The sequence below is a fragment of the Temnothorax nylanderi genome, unplaced genomic scaffold (assembly GCF_030848795.1).
Source record: "Temnothorax nylanderi isolate EJ_2023f unplaced genomic scaffold, tnyl_v1.0 TNYL_tig0110_pilon, whole genome shotgun sequence".
NCBI lineage: Eukaryota > Metazoa > Arthropoda > Insecta > Hymenoptera > Formicidae > Temnothorax > Temnothorax nylanderi.
Window position 1 is genome coordinate 337,947 of NW_027249172.1, and position 23,089 is coordinate 361,035.

General features: G+C 38.3%; 2 protein-coding genes and 1 long non-coding RNA gene across 4 annotated transcripts in view; 2 read left to right on the forward strand and 1 right to left on the reverse strand.

Annotated features, from left to right (window-relative positions):
• Mwh (multiple wing hairs) overlaps positions 1 to 10,496 on the reverse strand; it is a 65,813-nt gene extending 55,317 nt beyond the window's left edge. For both annotated transcript variants that reach the window (XM_071712433.1, XM_071712435.1), the window contains exon 1: positions 9,909 to 10,496. The gene's annotated coding sequence lies outside the window, so the exon portion shown is untranslated. The remainder of the gene's footprint in view (positions 1 to 9,908) is intronic.
• LOC139776034 (uncharacterized) lies at positions 2,693 to 4,637 on the forward strand. Its single transcript, XR_011718994.1, has 4 exons — positions 2,693 to 2,889; positions 3,149 to 3,271; positions 3,532 to 3,654; positions 3,913 to 4,637. It is a non-coding gene; the product is annotated as an uncharacterized lncRNA (long non-coding RNA).
• Positions 10,497 to 19,462: 8,966 nt separating the features above from the next.
• Positions 19,463 to 22,913, forward strand: Sce (E3 ubiquitin-protein ligase Sce). Its single transcript, XM_071712444.1, has 4 exons — positions 19,463 to 19,955; positions 20,500 to 20,875; positions 21,021 to 21,323; positions 21,457 to 22,913. Exons 1-4 carry the CDS (start codon positions 19,713 to 19,715, stop codon positions 21,672 to 21,674), a joined length of 1,140 nt encoding a protein of 379 aa, XP_071568545.1. The 5' UTR covers positions 19,463 to 19,712; the 3' UTR covers positions 21,675 to 22,913.
• The last annotated feature ends 176 nt before the right edge of the window (positions 22,914 to 23,089 follow it).

Consider the following 23,089-nt stretch of genomic DNA (forward strand, 5'->3'; position numbering starts at 1 on the left):
GCGAGACTATGTCGTCGGCTTCCCTCCCTTATACGCGTCGTCGCGGGTCTCACCGCGCCGCGAGACTATGTCGTCGGCTTCCCTCCCTTATACGCGTCGTCGCGGGTCTCACCGCGCCGCGAGACTATGTCGTCGGCTTCCCTCCCTTATACGCGTCGTCGCGGGTCTCACCGCGCCGCGAGACTATGTCGTCGGCTTCCCTCCCTTATACGCGTCGTCGCGGGTCTCACCGCGCCGCGAGACTATGTCGTCGGCTTCCCTCCCTTATACGCGTCGTCGCGGGTCTCACCGCGCCGCGAGACTATGTCGTCGGCTTCCCTCCCTTATACGCGTCGTCGCGGGTCTCACCGCGCCGCGAGACTATGTCGTCGGCTTCCCTCCCTTATACGCGTCGTCGCGGGTCTCACCGCGCCGCGAGACTATGTCGTCGGCTTCCCTCCCTTATACGCGTCGTCGCGGGTCTCACCGCGCCGCGAGACTATGTCGTCGGCTTCCCTCCCTTATACGCGTCGTCGCGGGTCTCACCGCGCCGCGAGACTATGTCGTCGGCTTCCCTCCCTTATACGCGTCGTCGCGGGTCTCACCGCGCCGCGAGACTATGTCGTCGGCTTCCCTCCCTTATACGCGTCGTCGCGGGTCTCACCGCGCCGCGAGACTATGTCGTCGGCTTCCCTCCCTTATACGCGTCGTCGCGGGTCTCACCGCGCCGCGAGACTATGTCGTCGGCTTCCCTCCCTTATACGCGTCGTCGCGGGTCTCACCGCGCCGCGAGACTATGTCGTCGGCTTCCCTCCCTTATACGCGTCGTCGCGGGTCTCACCGCGCCGCGAGACTATGTCGTCGGCTTCCCTCCCTTATACGCGTCGTCGCGGGTCTCATCCGCGCCGCGAGACTATGTCGTCGGCTTCCCTCCCTTATACGCGTCGTCGCGGGTCTCACCGCGCCGCGAGACTATGTCGTCGGCTTCCCTCCCTTATACGCGTCGTCGCGGGTCTCACCGCGCCGCGAGACTATGTCGTCGGCTTCCCTCCCTTATACGCGTCGTCGCGGGTCTCACCGCGCCGCGAGACTATGTCGTCGGCTTCCCTCCCTTATACGCGTCGTCGCGGGTCTCACCGCGCCGCGAGACTATGTCGTCGGCTTCCCTCCCTTATACGCGTCGTCGCGGGTCTCACCGCGCCGCGAGACTATGTCGTCGGCTTCCCTCCCTTATACGCGTCGTCGCGGGTCTCACCGCGCCGCGAGACTATGTCGTCGGCTTCCCTCCCTTATACGCGTCGTCGCGGGTCTCACCGCGCCGCGAGACTATGTCGTCGGCTTCCCTCCCTTATACGCGTCGTCGCGGGTCTCACCGCGCCGCGAGACTATGTCGTCGGCTTCCCTCCCTTATACGCGTCGTCGCGGGTCTCACCGCGCCGCGAGACTATGTCGTCGGCTTCCCTCCCTTATACGCGTCGTCGCGGGTCTCACCGCGCCGCGAGACTATGTCGTCGGCTTCCCTCCCTTATACGCGTCGTCGCGGGTCTCACCGCGCCGCGAGACTATGTCGTCGGCTTCCCTCCCTTATACGCGTCGTCGCGGGTCTCACCGCGCCGCGAGACTATGTCGTCGGCTTCCCTCCCTTATACGCGTCGTCGCGGGTCTCACCGCGCCGCGAGACTATGTCGTCGGCTTCCCTCCCTTATACGCGTCGTCGCGGGTCTCACCGCGCCGCGAGACTATGTCGTCGGCTTCCCTCCCTTATACGCGTCGTCGCGGGTCTCACCGCGCCGCGAGACTATGTCGTCGGCTTCCCTCCCTTATACGCGTCGTCGCGGGTCTCACCGCGCCGCGAGACTATGTCGTCGGCTTCCCTCCCTTATACGCGTCGTCGCGGGTCTCACCGCGCCGCGAGACTATGTCGTCGGCTTCCCTCCCTTATACGCGTCGTCGCGGGTCTCACCGCGCCGCGAGACTATGTCGTCGGCTTCCCTCCCTTATACGCGTCGTCGCGGGTCTCACCGCGCCGCGAGACTATGTCGTCGGCTTCCCTCCCTTATACGCGTCGTCGCGGGTCTCACCGCGCCGCGAGACTATGTCGTCGGCTTCCCTCCCTTATACGCGTCGTCGCGGGTCTCACCGCGCCGCGAGACTATGTCGTCGGCTTCCCTCCCTTATACGCGTCGTCGCGGGTCTCACCGCGCCGCGAGACTATGTCGTCGGCTTCCCTCCCTTATACGCGTCGTCGCGGGTCTCACCGCGCCGCGAGACTATGTCGTCGGCTTCGCTCCCTTATACGCGTCGTCGCGGGTCTCACCGCGCCGCGAGACTATGTCGTCGGCTTCCCTCCCTTATACGCGTCGTCGCGGGTCTCACCGCGCCGCGAGACTATGTCGTCGGCTTCGCTCCCTTATACGCGTCGTCGCGGGTCTCACCGCGCCGCGAGACTATGTCGTCGGCTTCGCTCCCTTATACGCGTCGTCGCGGGTCTCACCGCGCCGCGAGACTATGTCGTCGGCTTCGCTCCCTTATACGCGTCGTCGCGGGTCTCACCGCGCCGCGAGACTATGTCGTCGGCTTCGCTCCCTTATACGCGTCGTCGCGGGTCTCACCGCGCCGCGAGACTATGTCGTCGGCTTCGCTCCCTTATACGCGTCGTCGCGGGTCTCACCGCGCCGCGAGACTATGTCGTCGGCTTCGCTCCCTTATACGCGTCGTCGCGGGTCTCATCCGCGCCGCGAGACATTCATTACGCTTAATCGAATCGTTCATTTGAATGTTTCAGAAAATAACGACGCAGAAGATGACATCGGAGCAGCGAGGGAATCCTGCGAAGCTGACATCCCGAGCAGCCTGAGAGGAGGAGGAGGCCTAGGATAGGCATCGGGCATCGGCGTACCTACACTTCTGGTAAGTGTTACTTTTTATTTTTTCTAAAGATATTATAGAATTTCTCTTTTCGTTTATTCTTATTTAGTTGCTACATTAAACAGTGTTTCGAAATATAAATTAGTAAAAAGAAATAATTTGAAAAATTTGATTCAAGTTGATTCTACCATAGAGACTTTTTTCGAAGAAGTAATTTAGGAAAACATTAATCTGAATAACGAATAAGATGTTCGATGCGCGTGACAATTATTTAATCGATTCGATTATTTATATGTTACAGAAAATATCCACGCTGGAAGGACCATCAGCTTCGCATCGAGGGAACACGATGGACATCTCGAGCAGCCTGAGAGGAGGAGGAGGCCTAGGATAGGCATCGGGCATCGGCGTACCAACACTTCTGGTAAGTGTTACTTTTTATTTTTTCTAAAGATATTATAGAATTCCCTCTTTTCGTTTATCCTTATTTAGTTGCTACATTAAACCGTGTTTCGAAATATAAATTAGTAAAAAGAAATAATTTGAAAAATTTGATTCAAGTTGATTCTACCATAGAGACTTTTTTCGAAGAAGTAATTTAGGAAAACATTAATCTGAATAACGAATAAGATGTTCGATGCGCGTGACAATTATTTAATCGATTCGATTATTTATATGTTACAGAAAATATCCACGCTGGAAGGACCATCAGCTTCGCATCGAGGGAACACGATGGACATCTCGAGCAGCTTGAGAGGAGGAGGAGGCCTAGGATAGGCATCGGGCATCGGCGTACCAACACTTCTGGTAAGTGTTACTTTTTATTTTTTCTAAAGATATTATAGAATCCTCTTTTCGTTTATCCTTATTTAGTTGCTACATTAAACCGTGTTTCGGAATATAAATTAGTTAAAAGAAATAAATCAAAAAATTTGATTCAAGTTGATTCTAACGTAGAGACTTTTTTCGAAGAAGTAATTTAGGAAAACATTAATCGGAATAACGAATAAGATGTTCGATGCGCGTGACAATTATTTAATCGATTTGTTTATTTTTATGTTACAGAAAATATCCACGCAGGAAGGAGCATCAGCTTCGCATCGAGGGAACACGAGGGACACCCCGAGCAGCGTGAGAGAAAGTGGAGGCCTGGGAGAGGCATCAAAGTTGTGCAAAGTATTAATAGTACAGTTTTACATTCGCGAGATTTACGTGCTCGATACCGTACTGTGCGTGCGATATTTAATTTTGATTGTGTTTTTGATTAATCAACTGCGTGTCTTTAGTTTTTACTAACCGTCCACTTGATTCGCGTAGTATCTCGCGTCAAGATCTTCCAACATTTCGTCGTCATTAACGCAACGCAGAGTGATGAACGCGGAACGAATCGGGGCAATCGGCGTCGCGACTCTTTCAAATTTGTACGAAAAATCTGTGGTAGAAAATCGATAACTTGATTTTATATATATATATTACCAGCTTTTATATTTCACGGTATTTCCTTAAGTACTACCTTCCCCTGGGGTACGACCTTAGCGAGGTGGGAAGGCCCAGTACCCAGTACGAGGATTTTACCCAAGCAAAACTCTTGTTCTGCTTGGATAAAAATCCAAAGACGGGGAAGCTAACGTACCCCTCGTCCGCCGATTTAATTGAATGAACGGCAGCCGGTTCGTCGCGTTTGCTTCGGGAGTGCCGTAATCAAATAATCGGACTAAAAAAGATTTTTTTAAACGGGAGTGCCGTACAGTATCGCGCGAGAAAGACTTTTACTGAAATTAGTCCGCGCGCGATTGTAGTTTATTATCCGCGAGTGTTTCTCGCGAGTGTCCTGTGCGGCGGGAGGAGGAGGTCTGACGTCCTGAGAGAAGGAGGAGGTCTGGGAGAGACATCGGGCCCCGGCAGAGCAACTTTGGGGTGAGTATCATTTCTTATGTGCATAATGTAATTCTCATTTATTTAGCTTGTTTTATCTCGATAAGTTAAGAATTAGAGAAAGAGAAATTATCTACAATTCTTGTAAAGATCTTTTTCGATAAACAGATAAATGTATTGCTAAATATTTTATTGAAAGACGAATTAGAGACGCGTAAGAATTAACTTTTCAAATGTTAATAATTTTGAGCGTTTTTTTAAATTTAAATCTTATGTTTGTATGTTACAGTATCACCGTAGCTACGCGGCCGACTAACTCCGCCCGTTGCGCATCGGATCGGTGAGTCAGTGAGAAACTTTTTTATTGAGGTAGCGAATCTACGAATAATCAAATGTAGAGCAAAAATATATCTCGATACATGTCGAATTACAATAATTTATAGTATGAAAATATTACATTTCGTAGATCCGTTGCCTTAAAATGGATGGGCTAAAACTGATTAGGGCAGATATTTAATCTTGGTAATATTATTTGTTTATTGATTATTATGCGATTGTGCTTGAGGAATTACTCGCACATTTCGCACGCACCGAGCTCGCAAAGAGCTCATTAATTATCGATCGTTTATTGAATTATGTTGACAAACCGCGCCGCGTTCTATATAAATAATCTATATAAATAATTTTTAAATAAATTTTAAATCTTAAATAAAATATATAACGACATATTTTATTGAATTAGAATTTTATTTTGCGGAAAAATGGCAGGAACTTAGAATTAGTTATACTCCTAATAAATTAAATTTTCGAAATTTTGTTTCCACATATGTAAAAAACAGCATAGAACTTTTTTAATTTTTTCTTTCACAGTATAATTGCAACGCGCCAAATCTTCGTTTTTATTATTGAAAATTAATCAGACATGTAATTTTTTATCAAGTGCACAGTTACACCTATGCTATGGTACTCTTATGTAGATCAATTCTATAGCTTACAATTAGAGTAATAAATAGAGAGAGAAATACAAAGAAACAAAAAGTAAAATAATACTATTACAACTAAAGTAATTATTTTTAAAGTGTAACATTTTTATTCAGATTTTTTAATAAAATTATTTTTATATATTATTCTTCTTGAACAAAAGGATAAAAATAAATAAGTTGTGTTAAGTGTTATAAAACTAAAAAAATATCAATATAGATAGGGAAAAATTTTGAATTAGTTAGAATATGCGTGTTATTTATACCCATCTATTCCTTTTCATTTATTTTTCCAAGATTAAATATTATATAAATTGATGCAAGAAAGTAATATATAAATATATGTAATGAGTAAAAAGGGTAAGAAATATTTTGGTTTTATTATGTAATTTATTTTATTGAAAACGTTATAATGGTTATTAATTACTAAAATTTATTTCAACAAAGCATCGATTTCACCCTAATTTTTTGTAGCCTATCCATCTATTTTTGATTGAGACGCGCACCAAATTGATGTTTTATCGGCAGTGTCGGAAAATGAACGTGGCTACATAGTACCAATTTCGAAAATGGATGTACTGGCGCTAGTGTACAGGTGTACAGGGGTTTTCGACGGTCCCATGAAAAAGACCGGGATGGCCTCGATCTCAGGCTTCTCCATCAGGAATGTTGAAAATGACGTAGTTAGGTAGCTACTTCTGGCAACATGACGCAAATTATCACGTGACGGTTTGATATTACCCGCGAACACGTGCACGCGAGCTAAGTCCAGAAACTAGAAGTAAATAACCGGAACTCTTTATCAGTATACGTATGGATTTCCGGATTTCAAAATAAATTATACGCATGGTAATAATATGTCAATATTTATTTCTTTTTTTATTTTTAATTATTATGTTCAAGAAAATATGATTTTTTAAATCAGTTTAAGAAAACAAGTTAATAAGAAGGAAAAGAATTTTTAGGTCTTTTTAAAAGGCTCTTTATAATTTACCTGTTATAATAATATGAGTAACAGATAACACAAACACAAATATGACAATGACTTTAATTATATCTACATGACAATGATCTTACAATTAGTTATATATGTTAAATATTAATTCTTCTCATTTTAAATCATAAAATTAACAAATCTAACTATTTTTTGAATGTCATCTACATCATTAGCATAAGATATGACGGAAAACTAAGTATTAGTTGGGATTAATTTGAAATTCGAATTTGATCACCAAATCTTGATGGTAGCACAGTCACGAAGCGGCAAGTTGTTCTAGAAAATATAGCAGGGGATGGACACGTGCCAGAAACCCATATGTCTGACAATCGAATTAGAGCGGAAATAGGCAAAAATCCAAATTTCCGAAATGTATATACCATACACGGCGCACGACGGTACGTATAGCACGATAAATTCTAAACTCGTAGCCGGAGCTCGATTTCCGTAATGGAAGAACAATGAAGAGTGCTTCAGGAAACAATACGATAATACGGGCGACTGTTACGTGAGCGGAGCGGGAATAGAGCAGTAGTAAATGTCATCGGAGCCACGCATAAAGTTGCCATTAACTCGTTATACGTATCGCGGAATAAAATGCGCCACAATACGGACATACATAAACTAAGCTCGGATGACCATAATATTTCTTCATTTTTAATCACAGGAAGAGAAACTTGATGTACGAAACATTAAAGGGTCAAATTGCCTGTATAACGTTTTAAGTTGAAGAACGCGTAGATACCGGCCCAGAATTCTTATTGTATGTCATATATGTTGTGCTATAAATTATTCGTCTCGTATTAATTCTTTATGAACATAAAAACAAAGTTATAAAGAATGACTAAGCAACACAAATATCAGAACTCTAAAAAATAAAAAAATGCTAAATATTTTAAATGTAACATTATAAAGTTGATTATATTATGTATTTAAATATAAAAAGAAAAGAAATAGAATTTTGTTTACTTACATTTTTTATAAATTTTTTATATATTGCACAAATATACAATATTTTTGAGTTTAAAAACGTCCTTGACATAGTATTTTTTTTAGATTAATTTCAAAACTTATCTCTGAAGTAACTTTAATAAATAAAATGTGTATCTTTAAACGTAATATATAAATTCATGAAAAATATACCACAACGAAGGTATATTTTATTTTTTATTGTATATATTTTGTTATAAGCATAGATCACTTCAATTAATAATTGCAAGAATGATCAGAATAATACTCACAAAGTTCTCGGCATATCTCTCTCATCTGGCATATCGACGCTCAGAATTGCTTCACACCGCGACGAGCCGCTAAACGCAGCAGCTTCTCGCATACTTACACGTTAGGATCGACTAATTTTAGTTAAATGCACGCCAACTAGAGCATAGAAGGTCTAAAGTCTCCTAATAATGGAATTGCAAGCTCTTAGCGCGTGCGTGGATCTTGCAGACTGCCAAATAGCCTGCCAAAGAGATGAATAAAAAGCAGCAAATTCTAATTCTAAACTACTTATATTCTAAAAAAGGAAACAGTTTAATAATTCTTATGTATGCTTATATTTCAGTGAGTACAAACCAACATCATTTTTCTCTAAAATTTTATTGCAATGTTTTAAATAAAACTACCAACTCATGTTTTAATGCAAGTGCAGTTTTAAATGTATCGTATAAATTTTATTTTCTTTTTCATTATAATGGCCTTTTAAAATAGTAATCTCAAAAATAAAAACATTTATAAAAATAATAACTTCCTCCGCCAGTGAATTAAAAACGAAATATTCTTTATTCTCGACTACCTGGCAAAATTATAATTATGTGCACTACGTTTCGGCTCTAAAAAACATTTATGTTATATGTATACGTTTACATTAAAAGGATAAGACATTCCAATTTATATATAAATTTGAAATAACTTTATAATACACTTATCATATCAGAAAATAAAAAAAACGTAAGCGTCTTAGGCATTATAGCCATTCGCTACTGTTTGCTTAAGCTTCCCTTTATGCTTTTAATTTAATAAATGTCACCCAATATTTCAATGGAAACATTCAACGATATTTACTTCGTCACGACTTCGACCATCTCTTCAGGAAACGAAGAAAAATGCATGTCGTGAAATTCACCCTGCCATGGCCAGATGCTATAAATAATTCGTGAGTAGTTATCGTAAACGTCGTGGAGTTTTTCCGAGGTGTAAATCACTCTTACTAGGGCTCGTTGTAAAATCTTACCCTTACCCCACTTTATGCTACCGCCGTTGAGCGTAAACGTCTGTCTCGCGATGTACGAGTATTTGCATGTTGAAAAGGGAAACGTGGCTGCGCATCATGCACACACACAGTGTAGTAACCAAAGCGTATCGAATTGCCGGACAGCCATTCGGTTTGAAAGGCATTGTATACGAAAATAATAATGTAGAATGGCATATTCGAGAATAGCCATTCTTAACATGGCAAATTTTACATAAATCTCAAGGAAAATACCTTATACAAAAGGGCATATTCATATGTTAATATTTTTTCCCAGTTTCATATCTTATAAAAATAAAAGGAATTCAATGTGCAACAAAAACCTGCATGTTTGTAACATTTTTAATTAACCTAGTTTTCAAAAATGCTGAATGTACTCTTCTGAAAGTAAAGTAAAGCGACATTTTTTAATAATTTGTCATAATGTTATCTAACTTAAGGCATTGGTTTAAATTTCATCCTTTAATATTTAACAATGAGGGCTGAAGGTGAATGGACATTTAATTAAAATTTTAAATTTAAAAAACACGATATTTTGATTTTAAAATACCATGAAGATAGAGCGTAAAATCTGTATGTCATACGAAAAGGTAATAAACGCTGTCTCAGAAATCAAGCATTTTTAGAATCGTGTTAACACAACAAATTTTTGTTCTTTAAATGTGAAGAATACCTAAAGTTTTGTCCAACGTTTTTGTCACACACATTTTAAATATGTATGTGTATATACATAACATTATACGTTTTGTATATGTGTAAAACATGTAAAACACGAAGTTAATCCACATAATTCAATTGACACTGAAATCGTTGAAACAATGTAACAATAATACAGATTTCTTTAAAATAACACATATGAATTTAACATTAATTGAATAACGCGTTTCACTAGCATAGTGACATCATAACGCTCTATTGTTTTAAGAATATTTCAACGATTACGGAGCACTTTACTCACATTCATTTGTAGCATTATAGACTCGTGAGACAAAACTGTTAATGCAACTGTAGTATTCAGTAACATTCTTGTGTAAGAGGATTGGAACAAAGAACAATTTTAAATATTCCAAGCACAGACAATCCTATTGAACTCTCTGTCTCTCCTCCCCCTTTCTCTCTCTCTCTCTTTCTCTCTCTTTCTCTGATATTCAGTAGAAGTCATTTATCTCATCCGTGGCATCAATTTTAACACCGACTGATAGACCGCCGCGCCGCAACGTGACGCGAAGCTGCCATCGGAGAGATTTGCTAAAAATCACACTCAACACCGCCCCCGCACTACTCTCTCTCTCTCTTCTCTCTCTCTCTCTCTCTATCTCTCATCCCACCGCCTCGCGCGAACATTCAATACCGTGCATTACAGCCACCGTGAAAATTATCAGTTAAAAATATCGGCACTTCCCCTCTCCATCCCACCCCCTCCCTCTCGCGTGAGAGATTCCCTCTCGATAGTATCTCTTCGTAGCGCGAAATTTCTTTTACGGTACGGCCGCCTAGACACGAACCCCTCTGGGCGCGACCGAGAGGTTGGCAAAAACGCGGCGTTTCAGAGCCCGCGAGTGGCATTCACCGGGCGGCTTTCAAGAGCCGACTGCCAACCCGCGAATGCCCCGAGGTGCACGTGTGCACGTCGCCTCTCTCGGCCGCCTCTCCAGCCGACTCCAGCGAGTCCTCTCGTCTTCTTCCTCGGCGTGGCGCGGCGCGACGCGCCACAGCCTGGCGCGGCCTGGCTGCCGATAAACTCCGCCATAAACTCGCGTTCACAGCCTGACGAGAGAAAGACCGTGGGCTTCGCAGCTTCGGACTGTGGGTCAAGTCGCGACCTACGGCGCGCTGATACATCGTGGGGCCCGTTCGCCTCCTCGAATACCTCGGAATCCAGGGGACCAGGGGATCCGCCTTACTGGGTCAGGTTCAATCGCCTTCGGTGAACGCGACTCTCGATTTAGGACACGGTATCTTTCATTGTTAGCTTTATACATTCCTGCCGCGCGACCTCTGCCGCGCCTGAGTCTCCGATCGGTTTTGCAAAATTGTCGCCTCGCACATCTCGTACGGGCCGAACGCGATTACTGCATGACAGCGAAACGATTTCTTAATGATATTAATTTTACTCGCTGAAGATTATTTTTCTCTAAATCTGCAAGTTATTTAACCGTAATAACGAGTTGGTTTCGCTGCAACGGCGAAATATAATTGCTAGAAATGTTCTGTATTTATCAGTGAATTAAATTTGACTTTAACAACAGATTTCTGTAAACGAATTTAATCCAGCGAGAATTATTAAATCAGAGATGCAGTAATTTTATAATTAATTGAATTTTTTACGTAATTTTCGGAGCAGTTACGGTCGTAACAAAAATCAAAATCTTTCTTTTGTCCGATACAATAACGAAAATATGAATAATAGAAGAAAGAGTTTTATTGTGATAACTTTATTGAAAACAACTAGAAACTATTGGTTCAGCAAATGAAGCAACCAGATAAATTAGTCTAGATAGTTTGAAATTTTCGACAAATTATATTTTTGTATCAAAAGAAATTTGATATATTAATAGTTTTTATTGTGAGGAAAAATTAATTATTTTATCATTTGACATCAATTGCATTCAAACGCAATTTCTTTGCTGCACCACGAATCTACTGCTATTACTATTAATATATTTAATTGGAAATGTTAAATTAATGTAGCACCGTTAAAATCAATTAATTTTTTCATGGAGCGTAAGTCGAGTATGTAGAAATATAAATTCTATCCTTATACGTAGAAATCTTTGTTTTATTCTTATTTTATCTCTGGCGAACATACCGATGCCTGGTTTTTTTTTTTAATCCAAGCCTAGTCGCACGTAATATGGAACGCACCGTGGTATCTAACGACCCTTTCTCCGTTGCAAAAAGCGAAATTTGTTCCAGCAATGGTTAATTGGCGCAATTTGGATGAATACATAATGACACCGGTATGACGGGAGATCGAAGGATGCGATTTCGATTAAGAACTAACGAGCCCGACGTTGGGCGTAACGTGACACGCAACGTATCACAATTCCTTGTTATGTGGAACGGAAATAAACGGTTCTCTCGCAGGAACGAATGTTTTGATAAACTCGAAACGTCTATGTTATTATTCTAAGTTTTTCGTAACGTGATACTTAATTATCTAGTAGATTAATAATTTTTAAATCCCGCCAATATAGCTCATACAAACACGATAATAATAGAATATAGAGTATATAATTAGAAATTAATTATAAAGCGATGAAAGAATTTCGGGGAAAATTCTATTTATGTTTCAACAACGAAGTAGTTAATACATTGACATACATTTTATACATATTTACTAATATATCCAGAAATGAAAATTTCCTACATATGATTCGGTCTATGACTTTCTGACGGATGAAAAAGGCGCACTCTTTTTAAAATCTTTTATCGGCTATTTAGATTCGTTCCACCGCAAGTTAGCTTGTATACAATCTGAAAAAGTTATTATCTTTCTGTAAAGCTGGGAATGGATAATCTCATTTAAATAAATAAGATGCTCGATTCAAATTTTCATGCAAGCCAGCCTCGAAGTAGTCGACATAAAATTATCGGTAAATTCGTCTACAAAATAGACGCAATAATTTCGTTCGTTAAAATATCATTTCGAAGTGTCATAAAGTGTACAGTAATTTCATCGTTAAAATATCGTTTCAAAGTATTGTAAAGTACACGGTAAATTCATCGTCTTTTTATTTCATACAATTATTTATATTTTCGTTATTATATCGGACAGAAAAAAGATTTTGATTTTTGTTACGACCGTAACTGCTCCGAAAATTACGTAAAAAATTCAATTAATTATAAAATTACTGCATCTCTGATTTAATTATTAAGGAAAACTATTGGCAACATCTGATTTGATTGATTTAAATATATCTCTCCAAAAGGAGAGTTATCAAACGAGTGAAGTTGTGCTTTGAATAAAGTACTAGCTAGTCAAACAAATAATCGCAATAATTGATACTCGAATTGGATCGTCATGAAATAAACGTAATTTGTTCAATTATTCCGCGAATTTTGAATCTGTACGTCACGGATTTTATTTTCTTACGCTTCCAATCTTACTAGGTCAGCTCGCTACGGGCTCTAGTAAGGTTTCTTGACGAGAAGTAATCAAGTACCGCTGCAGACAGAGCCCACAAGAAACGCCATTCTCATAGCTTGTAATCCGTACGACCGTTAATGAAAATTATGAAGAATATCGCAGGGTCGTAAAGAGTGTCCTTGCTCAGACATAAACAGATTTAAAAAATACTATTTCAAATTACAGTTTTTCCGATACATTATTCTCGGTCGATTTTTAAGCGCGATGATAATTAATCAGAGAGAAATAGAAGTATGTTGCTTCGTTCAAAAGTGTTGTCAAAAGTTAAAGTTTACTTTAATATGTACATCGATTTCACATTTAACCGACATATAAATATATCATTACCTAATTTGCGTATAATTACTAGCATCAATCATGCTACACTGCTGTCATTCGATGGCAGGTCGCATTTTGTATTTTAGCTTTCAGTTAAGTTATAAACAGATGCCTGCTAATAGGTGACGCTAAATTTTCCAACGGGTCGAACAGGTTTTATCGTCTGCATGTTACTTCGATGGTACTGAAAAGTTCAGCTCGGAGTTGAAAAGTTGGCAAATTCCATAACCGAAGACTACATGTCAGAATTTTATTGTAGCTTCAAGCTTGGGATTTTTCCCCGTATTGTTGCACGGAAATAAAATCTCGAGGATCCCAGCGTACAATATTAGGTTCGCGGTCTGACCCGAGATAAGTGTCTGTACTCGTGTATCACTCTATAAGAGACGATGTCGCTTCCGGGTGCCTATGCAACGTTGAGAATAAGGAAGTGAAGAATATGGTACTGAGAGATAAGGCCTAATTCTATGATTCTCATATCGCGCGCGATGCGCGCGTGCAACTGTTTTTAAATCGGCGTCGATATTAATTAAATTTATTGCCACTGCCGTGCACATCGATCACTTAGGCCCGGTTGCACCAACGTCGCATAATATTTAATCTTAGCTTAACTCACTCTTCATCTCTTTCTTAACTATCCCCTTAAAAGAGTGAGTTAAGCTAAGGTTAAATATTATGCGACGTTGGTGCAGCTGGGCCTTGTATGTTTAGCTAACGGAAATTCTGATGCGCAACGTATGCAATCTTTCAGTCTATTTTTTGAAAATCATATAAGTTTCAATGTTTATCAATTTAATGGGAATGTTTATCAATTTGTAAAAATTGAGCGAACATGTGATTCGCTAAATCTAACATATGCCACACATGTTATTTTCGGTCTGAGAAGAAAGAGAGCACCGAACTATACATGGCAACTAACTATATCTAATGAAATATATTTTGCGATGTAATAAAATCCCGATAAGAGATATAAACGCGGGTATAAAGGTATACGAATTGAGTACATATAATTGTGACGTATTTCGGAGGCAGTCGTTTCCCGTCTGCTTTGAAAAGTAAAATCCAGGGTGATTTCTCAGGATAAGATCCGGCAGTAATACCAGTGGGTTAGATTCACGCTTGACCTGGGTTGAGCGGATACATGTAACCATGTATCAAGCGGCAAGAACGCCGCTACTTCCGGATGCTTGTGCAATGTCGGGAACGGGGAAGTAAGACGAAAGAAATGATAATTATCGACGTCCAACAGAACTGATCGCCGCGGAGAGGAACGAAGTTCAGCCAAGTAAATCGTTACGAATTTTATTTATGTCTTTTGAGGAACTGCTGATTCGTTTTTTAGCAGCTTTTCTTGGGAAAAAGTATATAAAGCAATTTTAATTTGTGACCGACAAACGCGGCTGTCGTTTATCTTCACACATATCGGAGGAAGCAATAAAAACGCTGCTTAGTGAAATTCAGTCTGCAAAAATCTGGAAACAATAAGCAGTTGAGTAGAAAGGCCTGTTAGCGAAACATAAAATCTATCCTCTAATATCTACACTGCAAATCCAAGTATGTTATTTTTACACGTAATAAACGTCTAAAAATCACACGTTAAACTGAATCTTTATTTTTACTTGTTTCTTTATGTTAAATTACATTACTTAACATGTTCCATCGTATTAAATTAAAAGTTAATACATTCAATCGTGTTAAATGACGTGATTTAAAACGGCAAGAAATGTGTGAGAAGATCGAGCTTCAGCTAAAATAACACACTTGGATTTGCAGTGTATATCTCTCTTCTCTCTCTCCCTTCTCTTTGATAACTTTTCGAACGGCTTCTTGCATGCGCGATAGAGAAACCGCAAATACAAGGCGATCCAGAAACTACAGATGCAACGTTTCGCCTTGAAATTATACTGTGCATAACAAAGGATTAATTTATGCACGTAGCTATCTAGCATCGCGGCCGTATGATCTTACGTAAAACAGAACCGTAATTCCGTGAGAGAAGCAGACGATCAAAAAAGGAATGTAAAACGTATGTAATGCCTGTAATATCCATGCGAACGCGGTTTTGTATCACGATACCTTTCTGGACAGCGTATACGAGACTGCGGTCGCCTATATTACGTAAGATATTCTTCCGCGGGAAAACTGACTACCGGAAAACTTGTCGCGGCTATAATCCAGTTTCTGTTTTTCATGTTTTTTATTTTATTTCTTTTTTAGTATGCCGAGAACCGCAGGTTAATGAAATGTAACGGGAAATATTTTGTACGGTATATTAAATTTAATTGAATCATATTGAAAAATCATATTGAAAAATTTGCAAAGAAAAAGATACGAGACGAAAAAAGAAGAGACACAATTTCTCGACTTATCGCTAATTTTTCAAATTACTACACGAATATTTGAATATTACAAGTTTGTTCGTAACACTTCTCTACCGAAGAAAATCGAAGACGTATGCGTGAGAGGTCGAGTGTATTATTATTAATTATCTTATCTTGCTTAAGTCACCTGATGCTGCGTTACGCCGTATTACAGATTTCAAGCGAAAGTTATATCCCGCGGTGTAAATTACGCGTCATATGAGCTACTCTACCATCTCTAATTTTACATTTACTCGCTATCATATCATCTCGCGAGGACCGTGACGATGTATACAGATATATCAAAAGATGTCCTACGAGCAGAGTACGTTATACACATACACGATAAAAAATTTTTCTCATATAAAAACATATAAATATACATATATAATTGTATATAAAATATGTCTATGTATTTTTTTGTATAATTTCTGTTCGTATATATACAGGAAAAATAATAAGAATTAAAAAATAATTAAAAGGATAATTTTCGCACTGGTTTTTTAAAATAAAAAGTGAAATTTGAGGAAATGAGACAAAGTTGTCCATATATAATTATATGTATAAATGTAATAATTTTATATAAAATATGATTATGTATAATTATATATAGAGTATTGTATAATCTCTCTCTCTCCAGTCGCAATTTTACGTTTTGTAAAAAAAACGACGCAAAAGTTATTTTTCTAATTATTTTTCAAAATTATTCTTTTTATTATTTCTTTTATCCTTTATACGGACAGAGATTATATAAGATAAAGAAAATATATATTTACGAAGCTCCCTGTGAAATATAAATATATAATATCAAACGGTCACGAGCACGGAATATCCGGAAGGAGAACGACCGATATGTCGCATTCTGCCGTAGGCAACTAATTAAGCTGATTTAAAAAGTTGTCGGAGCGACATCGCCGTTAAGTAGGACGAGACGTTGTCCTGTAATCGGCGATGGCACGACCTACAATCATAACATGAAGGAACATTGATTGTAAGCACGATAAAGCAATCAATATTCTTTTATACTGATTCAAAAATAAAATTCAAGTGGCTAATTATTTATTTATTTTCTTTCGATTAAAACGCGGTATTCAATAACATTATAAAAATGGTTTAATCATAATTTCTAGAGACAAATTCTTGTTCAGCAGTGATCAATCCGAAATCATCGAAAATATGCCTACCGTTATCTTCTAATACCGTTATCTTCCATATTTTTCAGTATATAAAATTAATTAACAATCATGAGAGACAGCGCGTGACAAATCAATGTAAGAGAAAATTTTTTTGCAATAAGTAAGTTGTAATTAAGTATCATAATTAGCTGACGAATAATTTCTCTAAATTAGCAACGAGATCCTTTGTATATTATTAAAAAAAAACTTCTTTTTATTTCTATCGAATTATTATTTTTTCTTAATATTTTCCGCTTTTTCGATCTTTTAATTTCAATTTAATATTTTAACAGGTTATAGTATTATTACAAACAATAAAACAGATTAACAGGAATATTTTTGATAATATTGGATGTAATTATATGAAATATAATTCACATCTTTGTCATCGTTAAAGAATTAGACGCTGCATGACAAGAACTGCTTTTACGATGGAAAACGCGCGGAATGGAAATGGGACATCAGAAATAAGCGATGAAACCCTCCCTCTTGCATGGACAGCTGCAATTACAATCTCTTACAGTTAGGGTCAATAGAAAAAGGCGAGGGTCTTGTCGGTCCAGTTTGCCGCGTTAGATCTGCTCGCGAATGGATCCTACTTCAGTCGCTCTCGAAGAGAAGATGCATCTATAGTGCATAGTAATGGTCAAGCCTACGCCCAGCTTACATGGAATTATATACCGTTATATTATTTATACCGTGGTTATGCATATATTATGCCCACGCATGAGCCATTATCCTACAGACAATCATTTTTTCCTAAAGTACTAAATTTAGCTCTTATACCAAATGTATTATTTTAGAGTTGTTTATATATACTTTCTTAGACGTTGCACACGGAAAGTCGTTGAATGGCGATATGAAAGAGGATGAAAGAAGATACGAAGAGCATACAAAAGAATTTATACAGAGAGAAAAATACTGCGGTTTCTTTATAAAATATATAGATATATTAAATGCCAATATAATGTGGAGTAAATAGTAACTCGCTTGGCGCGAGACACTACCGTCTCTTGATAATGTAATTCATACGCTTATTATTAACTTTTTGTGGCAAAACTTTATTTTATTTAGTCTTGTTCAGATAATGACTTTTCTTACACACCGTCGTTTTATTAATGTCATTTGTGAACACCAAAATTAATAATATTCAAGATTTTCAAAACAATTAGAGCTTGTACAACTTAATTTGAATTCTAATAGTTTAACAGCTGCTACGCATAATAATTATTCATCGGAACAAGCAGAACTTTTTGTGTTGCTGAATGAGGTAAATGCGACTTGAATGTTTACTTACATAAATTGCTGGTGGGACAGTCGTCTTACAAGCGAAAGATCCGATTTCTGTTCTTGGTCTTGCCATCCTACATGATTCTAAAAAAAAATTGAGTGAGGGTATTAATCTTATTGTAATAAAAACAAGTAAGCTAAAAAGCTTGTTTTTTAGATTTATTACGAGTAAAGATTATTTTGACTCTGATTAACCTTATCGATTTAATTCGATCAGCAGAATGACTTACAGCAAACTTTCTAATTATATAAACTTTCTAATTATATAATTCACTTGTTAATTAATTTCTTATTAATTATTAAGAAAATCGCGAAACGGTGAAAGACTTTTCTTATTCAGTTTCACCCGCTCTATCTGCCCACAAGAAGCGATACAGTTATTAGCAGCTACTTTGTATATTTTATTGTGATCAGGAATATTGTTGGAATATTTATCCCTGGGAAACAGTTTTTCATATATAATTATATATATAATATGTCCATATAATATATGGACCTTCCTTCTCTTGTATAATCTCTGTTCGTATATACAAAGAAAAATAATAAGAACAATTTAAAATTAAAAGTAATTAAAAGGATAATTTTTGCATTGTTTTTTTTTTTAATAAAAAGTAAAGTTTGAGAAAATGAGAAAAAATTGCCTACATATATAATCATATATAAATGTAATAATCGCATATAAAATATGATTATATATGATTATATCCTTAACAGTATAATAATGAAAGTACTGAGAATAATACCTAATTTACTGAGAACATTATCCCTATAATATATTCTTTACTTTGCGGTATCCTCCAAACATTCTCATAATTCATGTGCTATTAGGGATATATAGAATATTGTATATAATCAAATCGCAATTTTATTACTTTATGTTTCAATTATTCTTTTTATTATTTTTCCTAGATATACGGACAGAGATTATGTAGAGAAAGGAAACATATATGAACATTTATATTTATACATATTATTTATATTTATATATATTTTTTTCGACCGGTTAATAAAATTGCAATTTTTAATAATTAAAATTAAAATTTAAATATTAAAATGGAATATTATCTAGTGTATATACACTTTCTGTACTTAATTAAAGAAACTATTAGAAATATTCATCACCGACGAAGTATAACAATATCTCGTCGGTATATTCGTGGACACCGGCGACGTAGTTTAACGTTTGTGCACATAGAGACGCCAGTGGACGGGTTCCATTCAAAACGCCGGGCACGCTTCTCTCCAAAACCGAACGCAGCCAAGGTAATATCACGTGTGTCGCTGCGCACATGCGCGTGCGCGGCAAAGTGACGGAGCGTGTTTCTCCGTTTTAGCGTTAGTACAGTTCCCAGTTAAGTACTGGATACGGTGAGCGAAGCGAGGGTCGCGGTGCGCGGCGTACAACAGTCCGGATTGTTTGGTACACACCACGTCGTGTATGGGTCGTATGCGCCGTGTGTAATCCCAAGATGGCGTCCGCGGAACAGGTCGGCCTCAACAAAACATGGGAATTGTCGCTCTACGAGCTGCACCGCACCCCGCAGGACGCGATCACCGACAGCACGGAGATCGCGGTCAGTCCGCGGAGCCTGCACAGCGAGCTCATGTGCCCCATTTGCCTGGACATGCTGAAGAAGACCATGACCACCAAGGAGTGCCTCCACCGTTTTTGCTCCGACTGTATTATCACGGCTTTACGGAGCGGTAACAAAGTACGTGCTTAGACGTGAGCGGCGAACATATATTTACAACGCTGCGGATAATACCGCTCCACATTTTCCGCGAGATGCGCAATTTGCATTTGCCCGAAAATCTTTTCGTATGATATAAACAACGCAACGTGCGTGTGTCATTCGCCCGGTTCTACCCAATTCATGTAAACGTAGTCATATATGTCACTATATGTGTAAAGCAGTAACAAAATTATACCACATTTCTCACCGGAGAACGTGAGATTATTTTGATTTAACTCTTATGCATTGCTGATGATGATGTTAGTTATTAAAGAGTGATATAACGTTAACTTATATACACTGTTAACCACATTGTAATCTCAAAGCCCTTGTTACTTGTTAAAATTATATTTGTTCCAAGAATCTTATGGTCATGACATTACATAACGAAGTTAAGTATTTCTTATGGAAATTAATACTGTTTTTCTACAAATACATTCCATTCATTTCATATTGGAACACGAGGCATTTGTTTGTGCGCTCATAACGAACTGTTTTTATACATTTGCAATGTTACTTACAGGAATGTCCTACGTGCAGGAAGAAATTGGTTTCCAAAAGATCTCTCAGACCGGATCCAAACTTTGATTTGCTAATCTCGAAAATCTATCCGAGCAGAGACGAGTACGAAGCTCATCAGGAAAAAATTTTGGCTAAACTGAATAAGTCGCATTCGCAGGCCGCGCTCGTTAACTCTATTACGGAGGGCATTAAGCTACAAAGTCAAAATCGTCCGCAACGTTCCAGAAAAAATGCCAACGAATCTGAGAATGCGAGCAACGCAACGTCTTACAACAATACACCAAATATTAGCGCACCTACAACGCCAAATCCGTCTACGAATATGGCGAATCAAAGTGATTCCTCTCAGAGTGCAACAGGACCTTTGAATAGTGGAGGTATGACCAATTCTCAAAGTATCAACTTCATTATTTCTCAATCTACAAATAGCTTGACAGTTTCTACTGAGATTATATCAACCTGAAATTATATAATCCTATAATTTTTATTATATTAGTTATTTTTACATATGTGTTTATTTAGGAACGACATCTAGAAACTCTACCACACCGTCACCAAATCCCGCGAATCAAATCCCAAAACCGTCAAAACGGCAGAAAAGCCTTCAAAATTCCGAGAATGATTCCTCTAGCGCGGAGGCTGAGACCGGCGGCGGCGATTCCATGGTTGATACGGAAGGTGAAGGTCCCAGTGAACCTTTGATGCTTAACGAAATTGAACTTGTCTTCAAACCACATCCTACAGAGATGGCAGGTGACAATTCTTTAATAAAAGCATTGAAGGAGAACAGTATTCGCTATATAAAAACAACAGCAAATGCCACAGGTGAGATATTTTGCAAATATATAATTAAAAAGAGAAACATTGTATATTTAAAAAAGCTGTAAAAGTATTATAAATACATATTAGATTATAAAATGAGAATTTTTTTTCAGTAACGAATTATTTCTTTTTGCAGTGGACCACTTGAGCAAATATTTGGCAATGCGTTTAACGTTAGATTTGGATACCGAATTGTCGGAATCAGATAGGCTATTAAATTTCTGTATCTATATCGCGCCTTCACCCGGACAGCTTGTGGTACTAAGTGGCTCACAAACGTTACGGCAAGTGAACGATAAATTCTGGCGTGTTAATCGACCCTTGGAAATGTACTACTCATGGAAGAAGACCTAGGGAAGGCCTCAAAAGTATCAATCGGATGAGAGCTAATTGCGCCATACTTCGAAGAAAGAAAAGAATTATCATTCATATTGCGTGGAATATAGTAAAATATATCAAGTATAGAAAATATATATCATTGTTGTATTGTACTGTATTTCCACGCTTTCAGTTTAATTCAACATTACGGAAATATTCATAATCATCGACAATGGTGCAATTTTTACATCTTTAAAATCGGTTGCCAATAATGGTTTTGTTGATAAAAATTGAACAGGGCAACTAAACTTATGAAACTGATTTAAGCGGCATTGTACGTCCCGATGTTACGCCGTTTGAAAGATGTAATATATTGTTTAATTTCCTTGTCACATGTACATGTAAATTTTATATTATTTTAAAATGAGATTTATATTTTTCGAAATGGCAAACTTGAAATTTTTAGATGTTGTACCTAAAAGAAAATGCAATGATAATTTTTGCAGTATTTTGTATATTGCCTTACTGTCCATTAATTAATTGTATCAAGGGGCCATCAAAACAATAGCTCATATCATTAATGTCAATAATAAACGATTAAAACTCAGTGAGTGATAGGAATTTGTGAGAATAATTAAATATTTTTTTCTTTTAATATTTGCATTATGTTGTATTATAAATAATTAAACAATCGTATATCGACATTATACATTCTGATCTATCGAATATGCATTAAAACATCAGTCCATCTTCGAGTGTTTCAATTTTTATGTTAATAACTTTTGAATGAAGTTCATATCACGTTCAGGTTAAACTCTTTAAAGATTTATCAGAAACTTGGTCTTTTACCATAGAATCACCGTTGACAGTAATTTCGGCATTAGAAAAAACATTTTCAAAATTTCGAAGGAAACTAAATAAATTGATTGAAAAATGGCTGTCAGTTAGCGCTGACTTAATATATATTTATGAGTGGACACACGGCTTCCAGGATGTACGATTGTCGCTTAAATTCAAATTGAACTGCAACAGCTGACAAATGTGTATGCAAATGAAACTATAAATTCGAATTGCAATTACCATTTCACATCATACAAAGTAATATCTACAGAAGTTTTACGTACGTTTATAAAGGGTATATATGTTACATTCACACGTATTCATGTTGTTCCATCATTCAATGGTCTTAATAGTCATTAATTTATTTACATGATTCTCAATCACGTGGACCATGCTGTATAGTTTGCAGAAAAAGAATAAATCTATGTACATATATGAGAATGTCTACTTGTTTGGTTTGAAAAGGACATAAAAAATATGTAAGTACGATAACTGATTCTACACGGGCACATTTTTATCTATTTTTATAAGCGCTATATCGCTATATGTTTTCAAATATAACTCTTTGAATCTTTTTTAAATCTCTATATATAAACTCGATTGCATAATCG

Bases quoted from the DNA above. Each gene is read 5' to 3' on its own strand.
- Sce (XM_071712444.1), top strand. From the start codon at position 19,713: ATGGCGTCCGCGGAACAGGTCGGCCTCAACAAAACATGGGAATTGTCG. The intron at 19,956-20,499 runs GTACGTGCTTAG...TGTTACTTACAG, and splicing joins CTTTACGGAGCGGTAACAAA to GAATGTCCTACGTGCAGGAA. The intron at 20,876-21,020 runs GTATGACCAATT...GTGTTTATTTAG, and splicing joins AGGACCTTTGAATAGTGGAG to GAACGACATCTAGAAACTCT.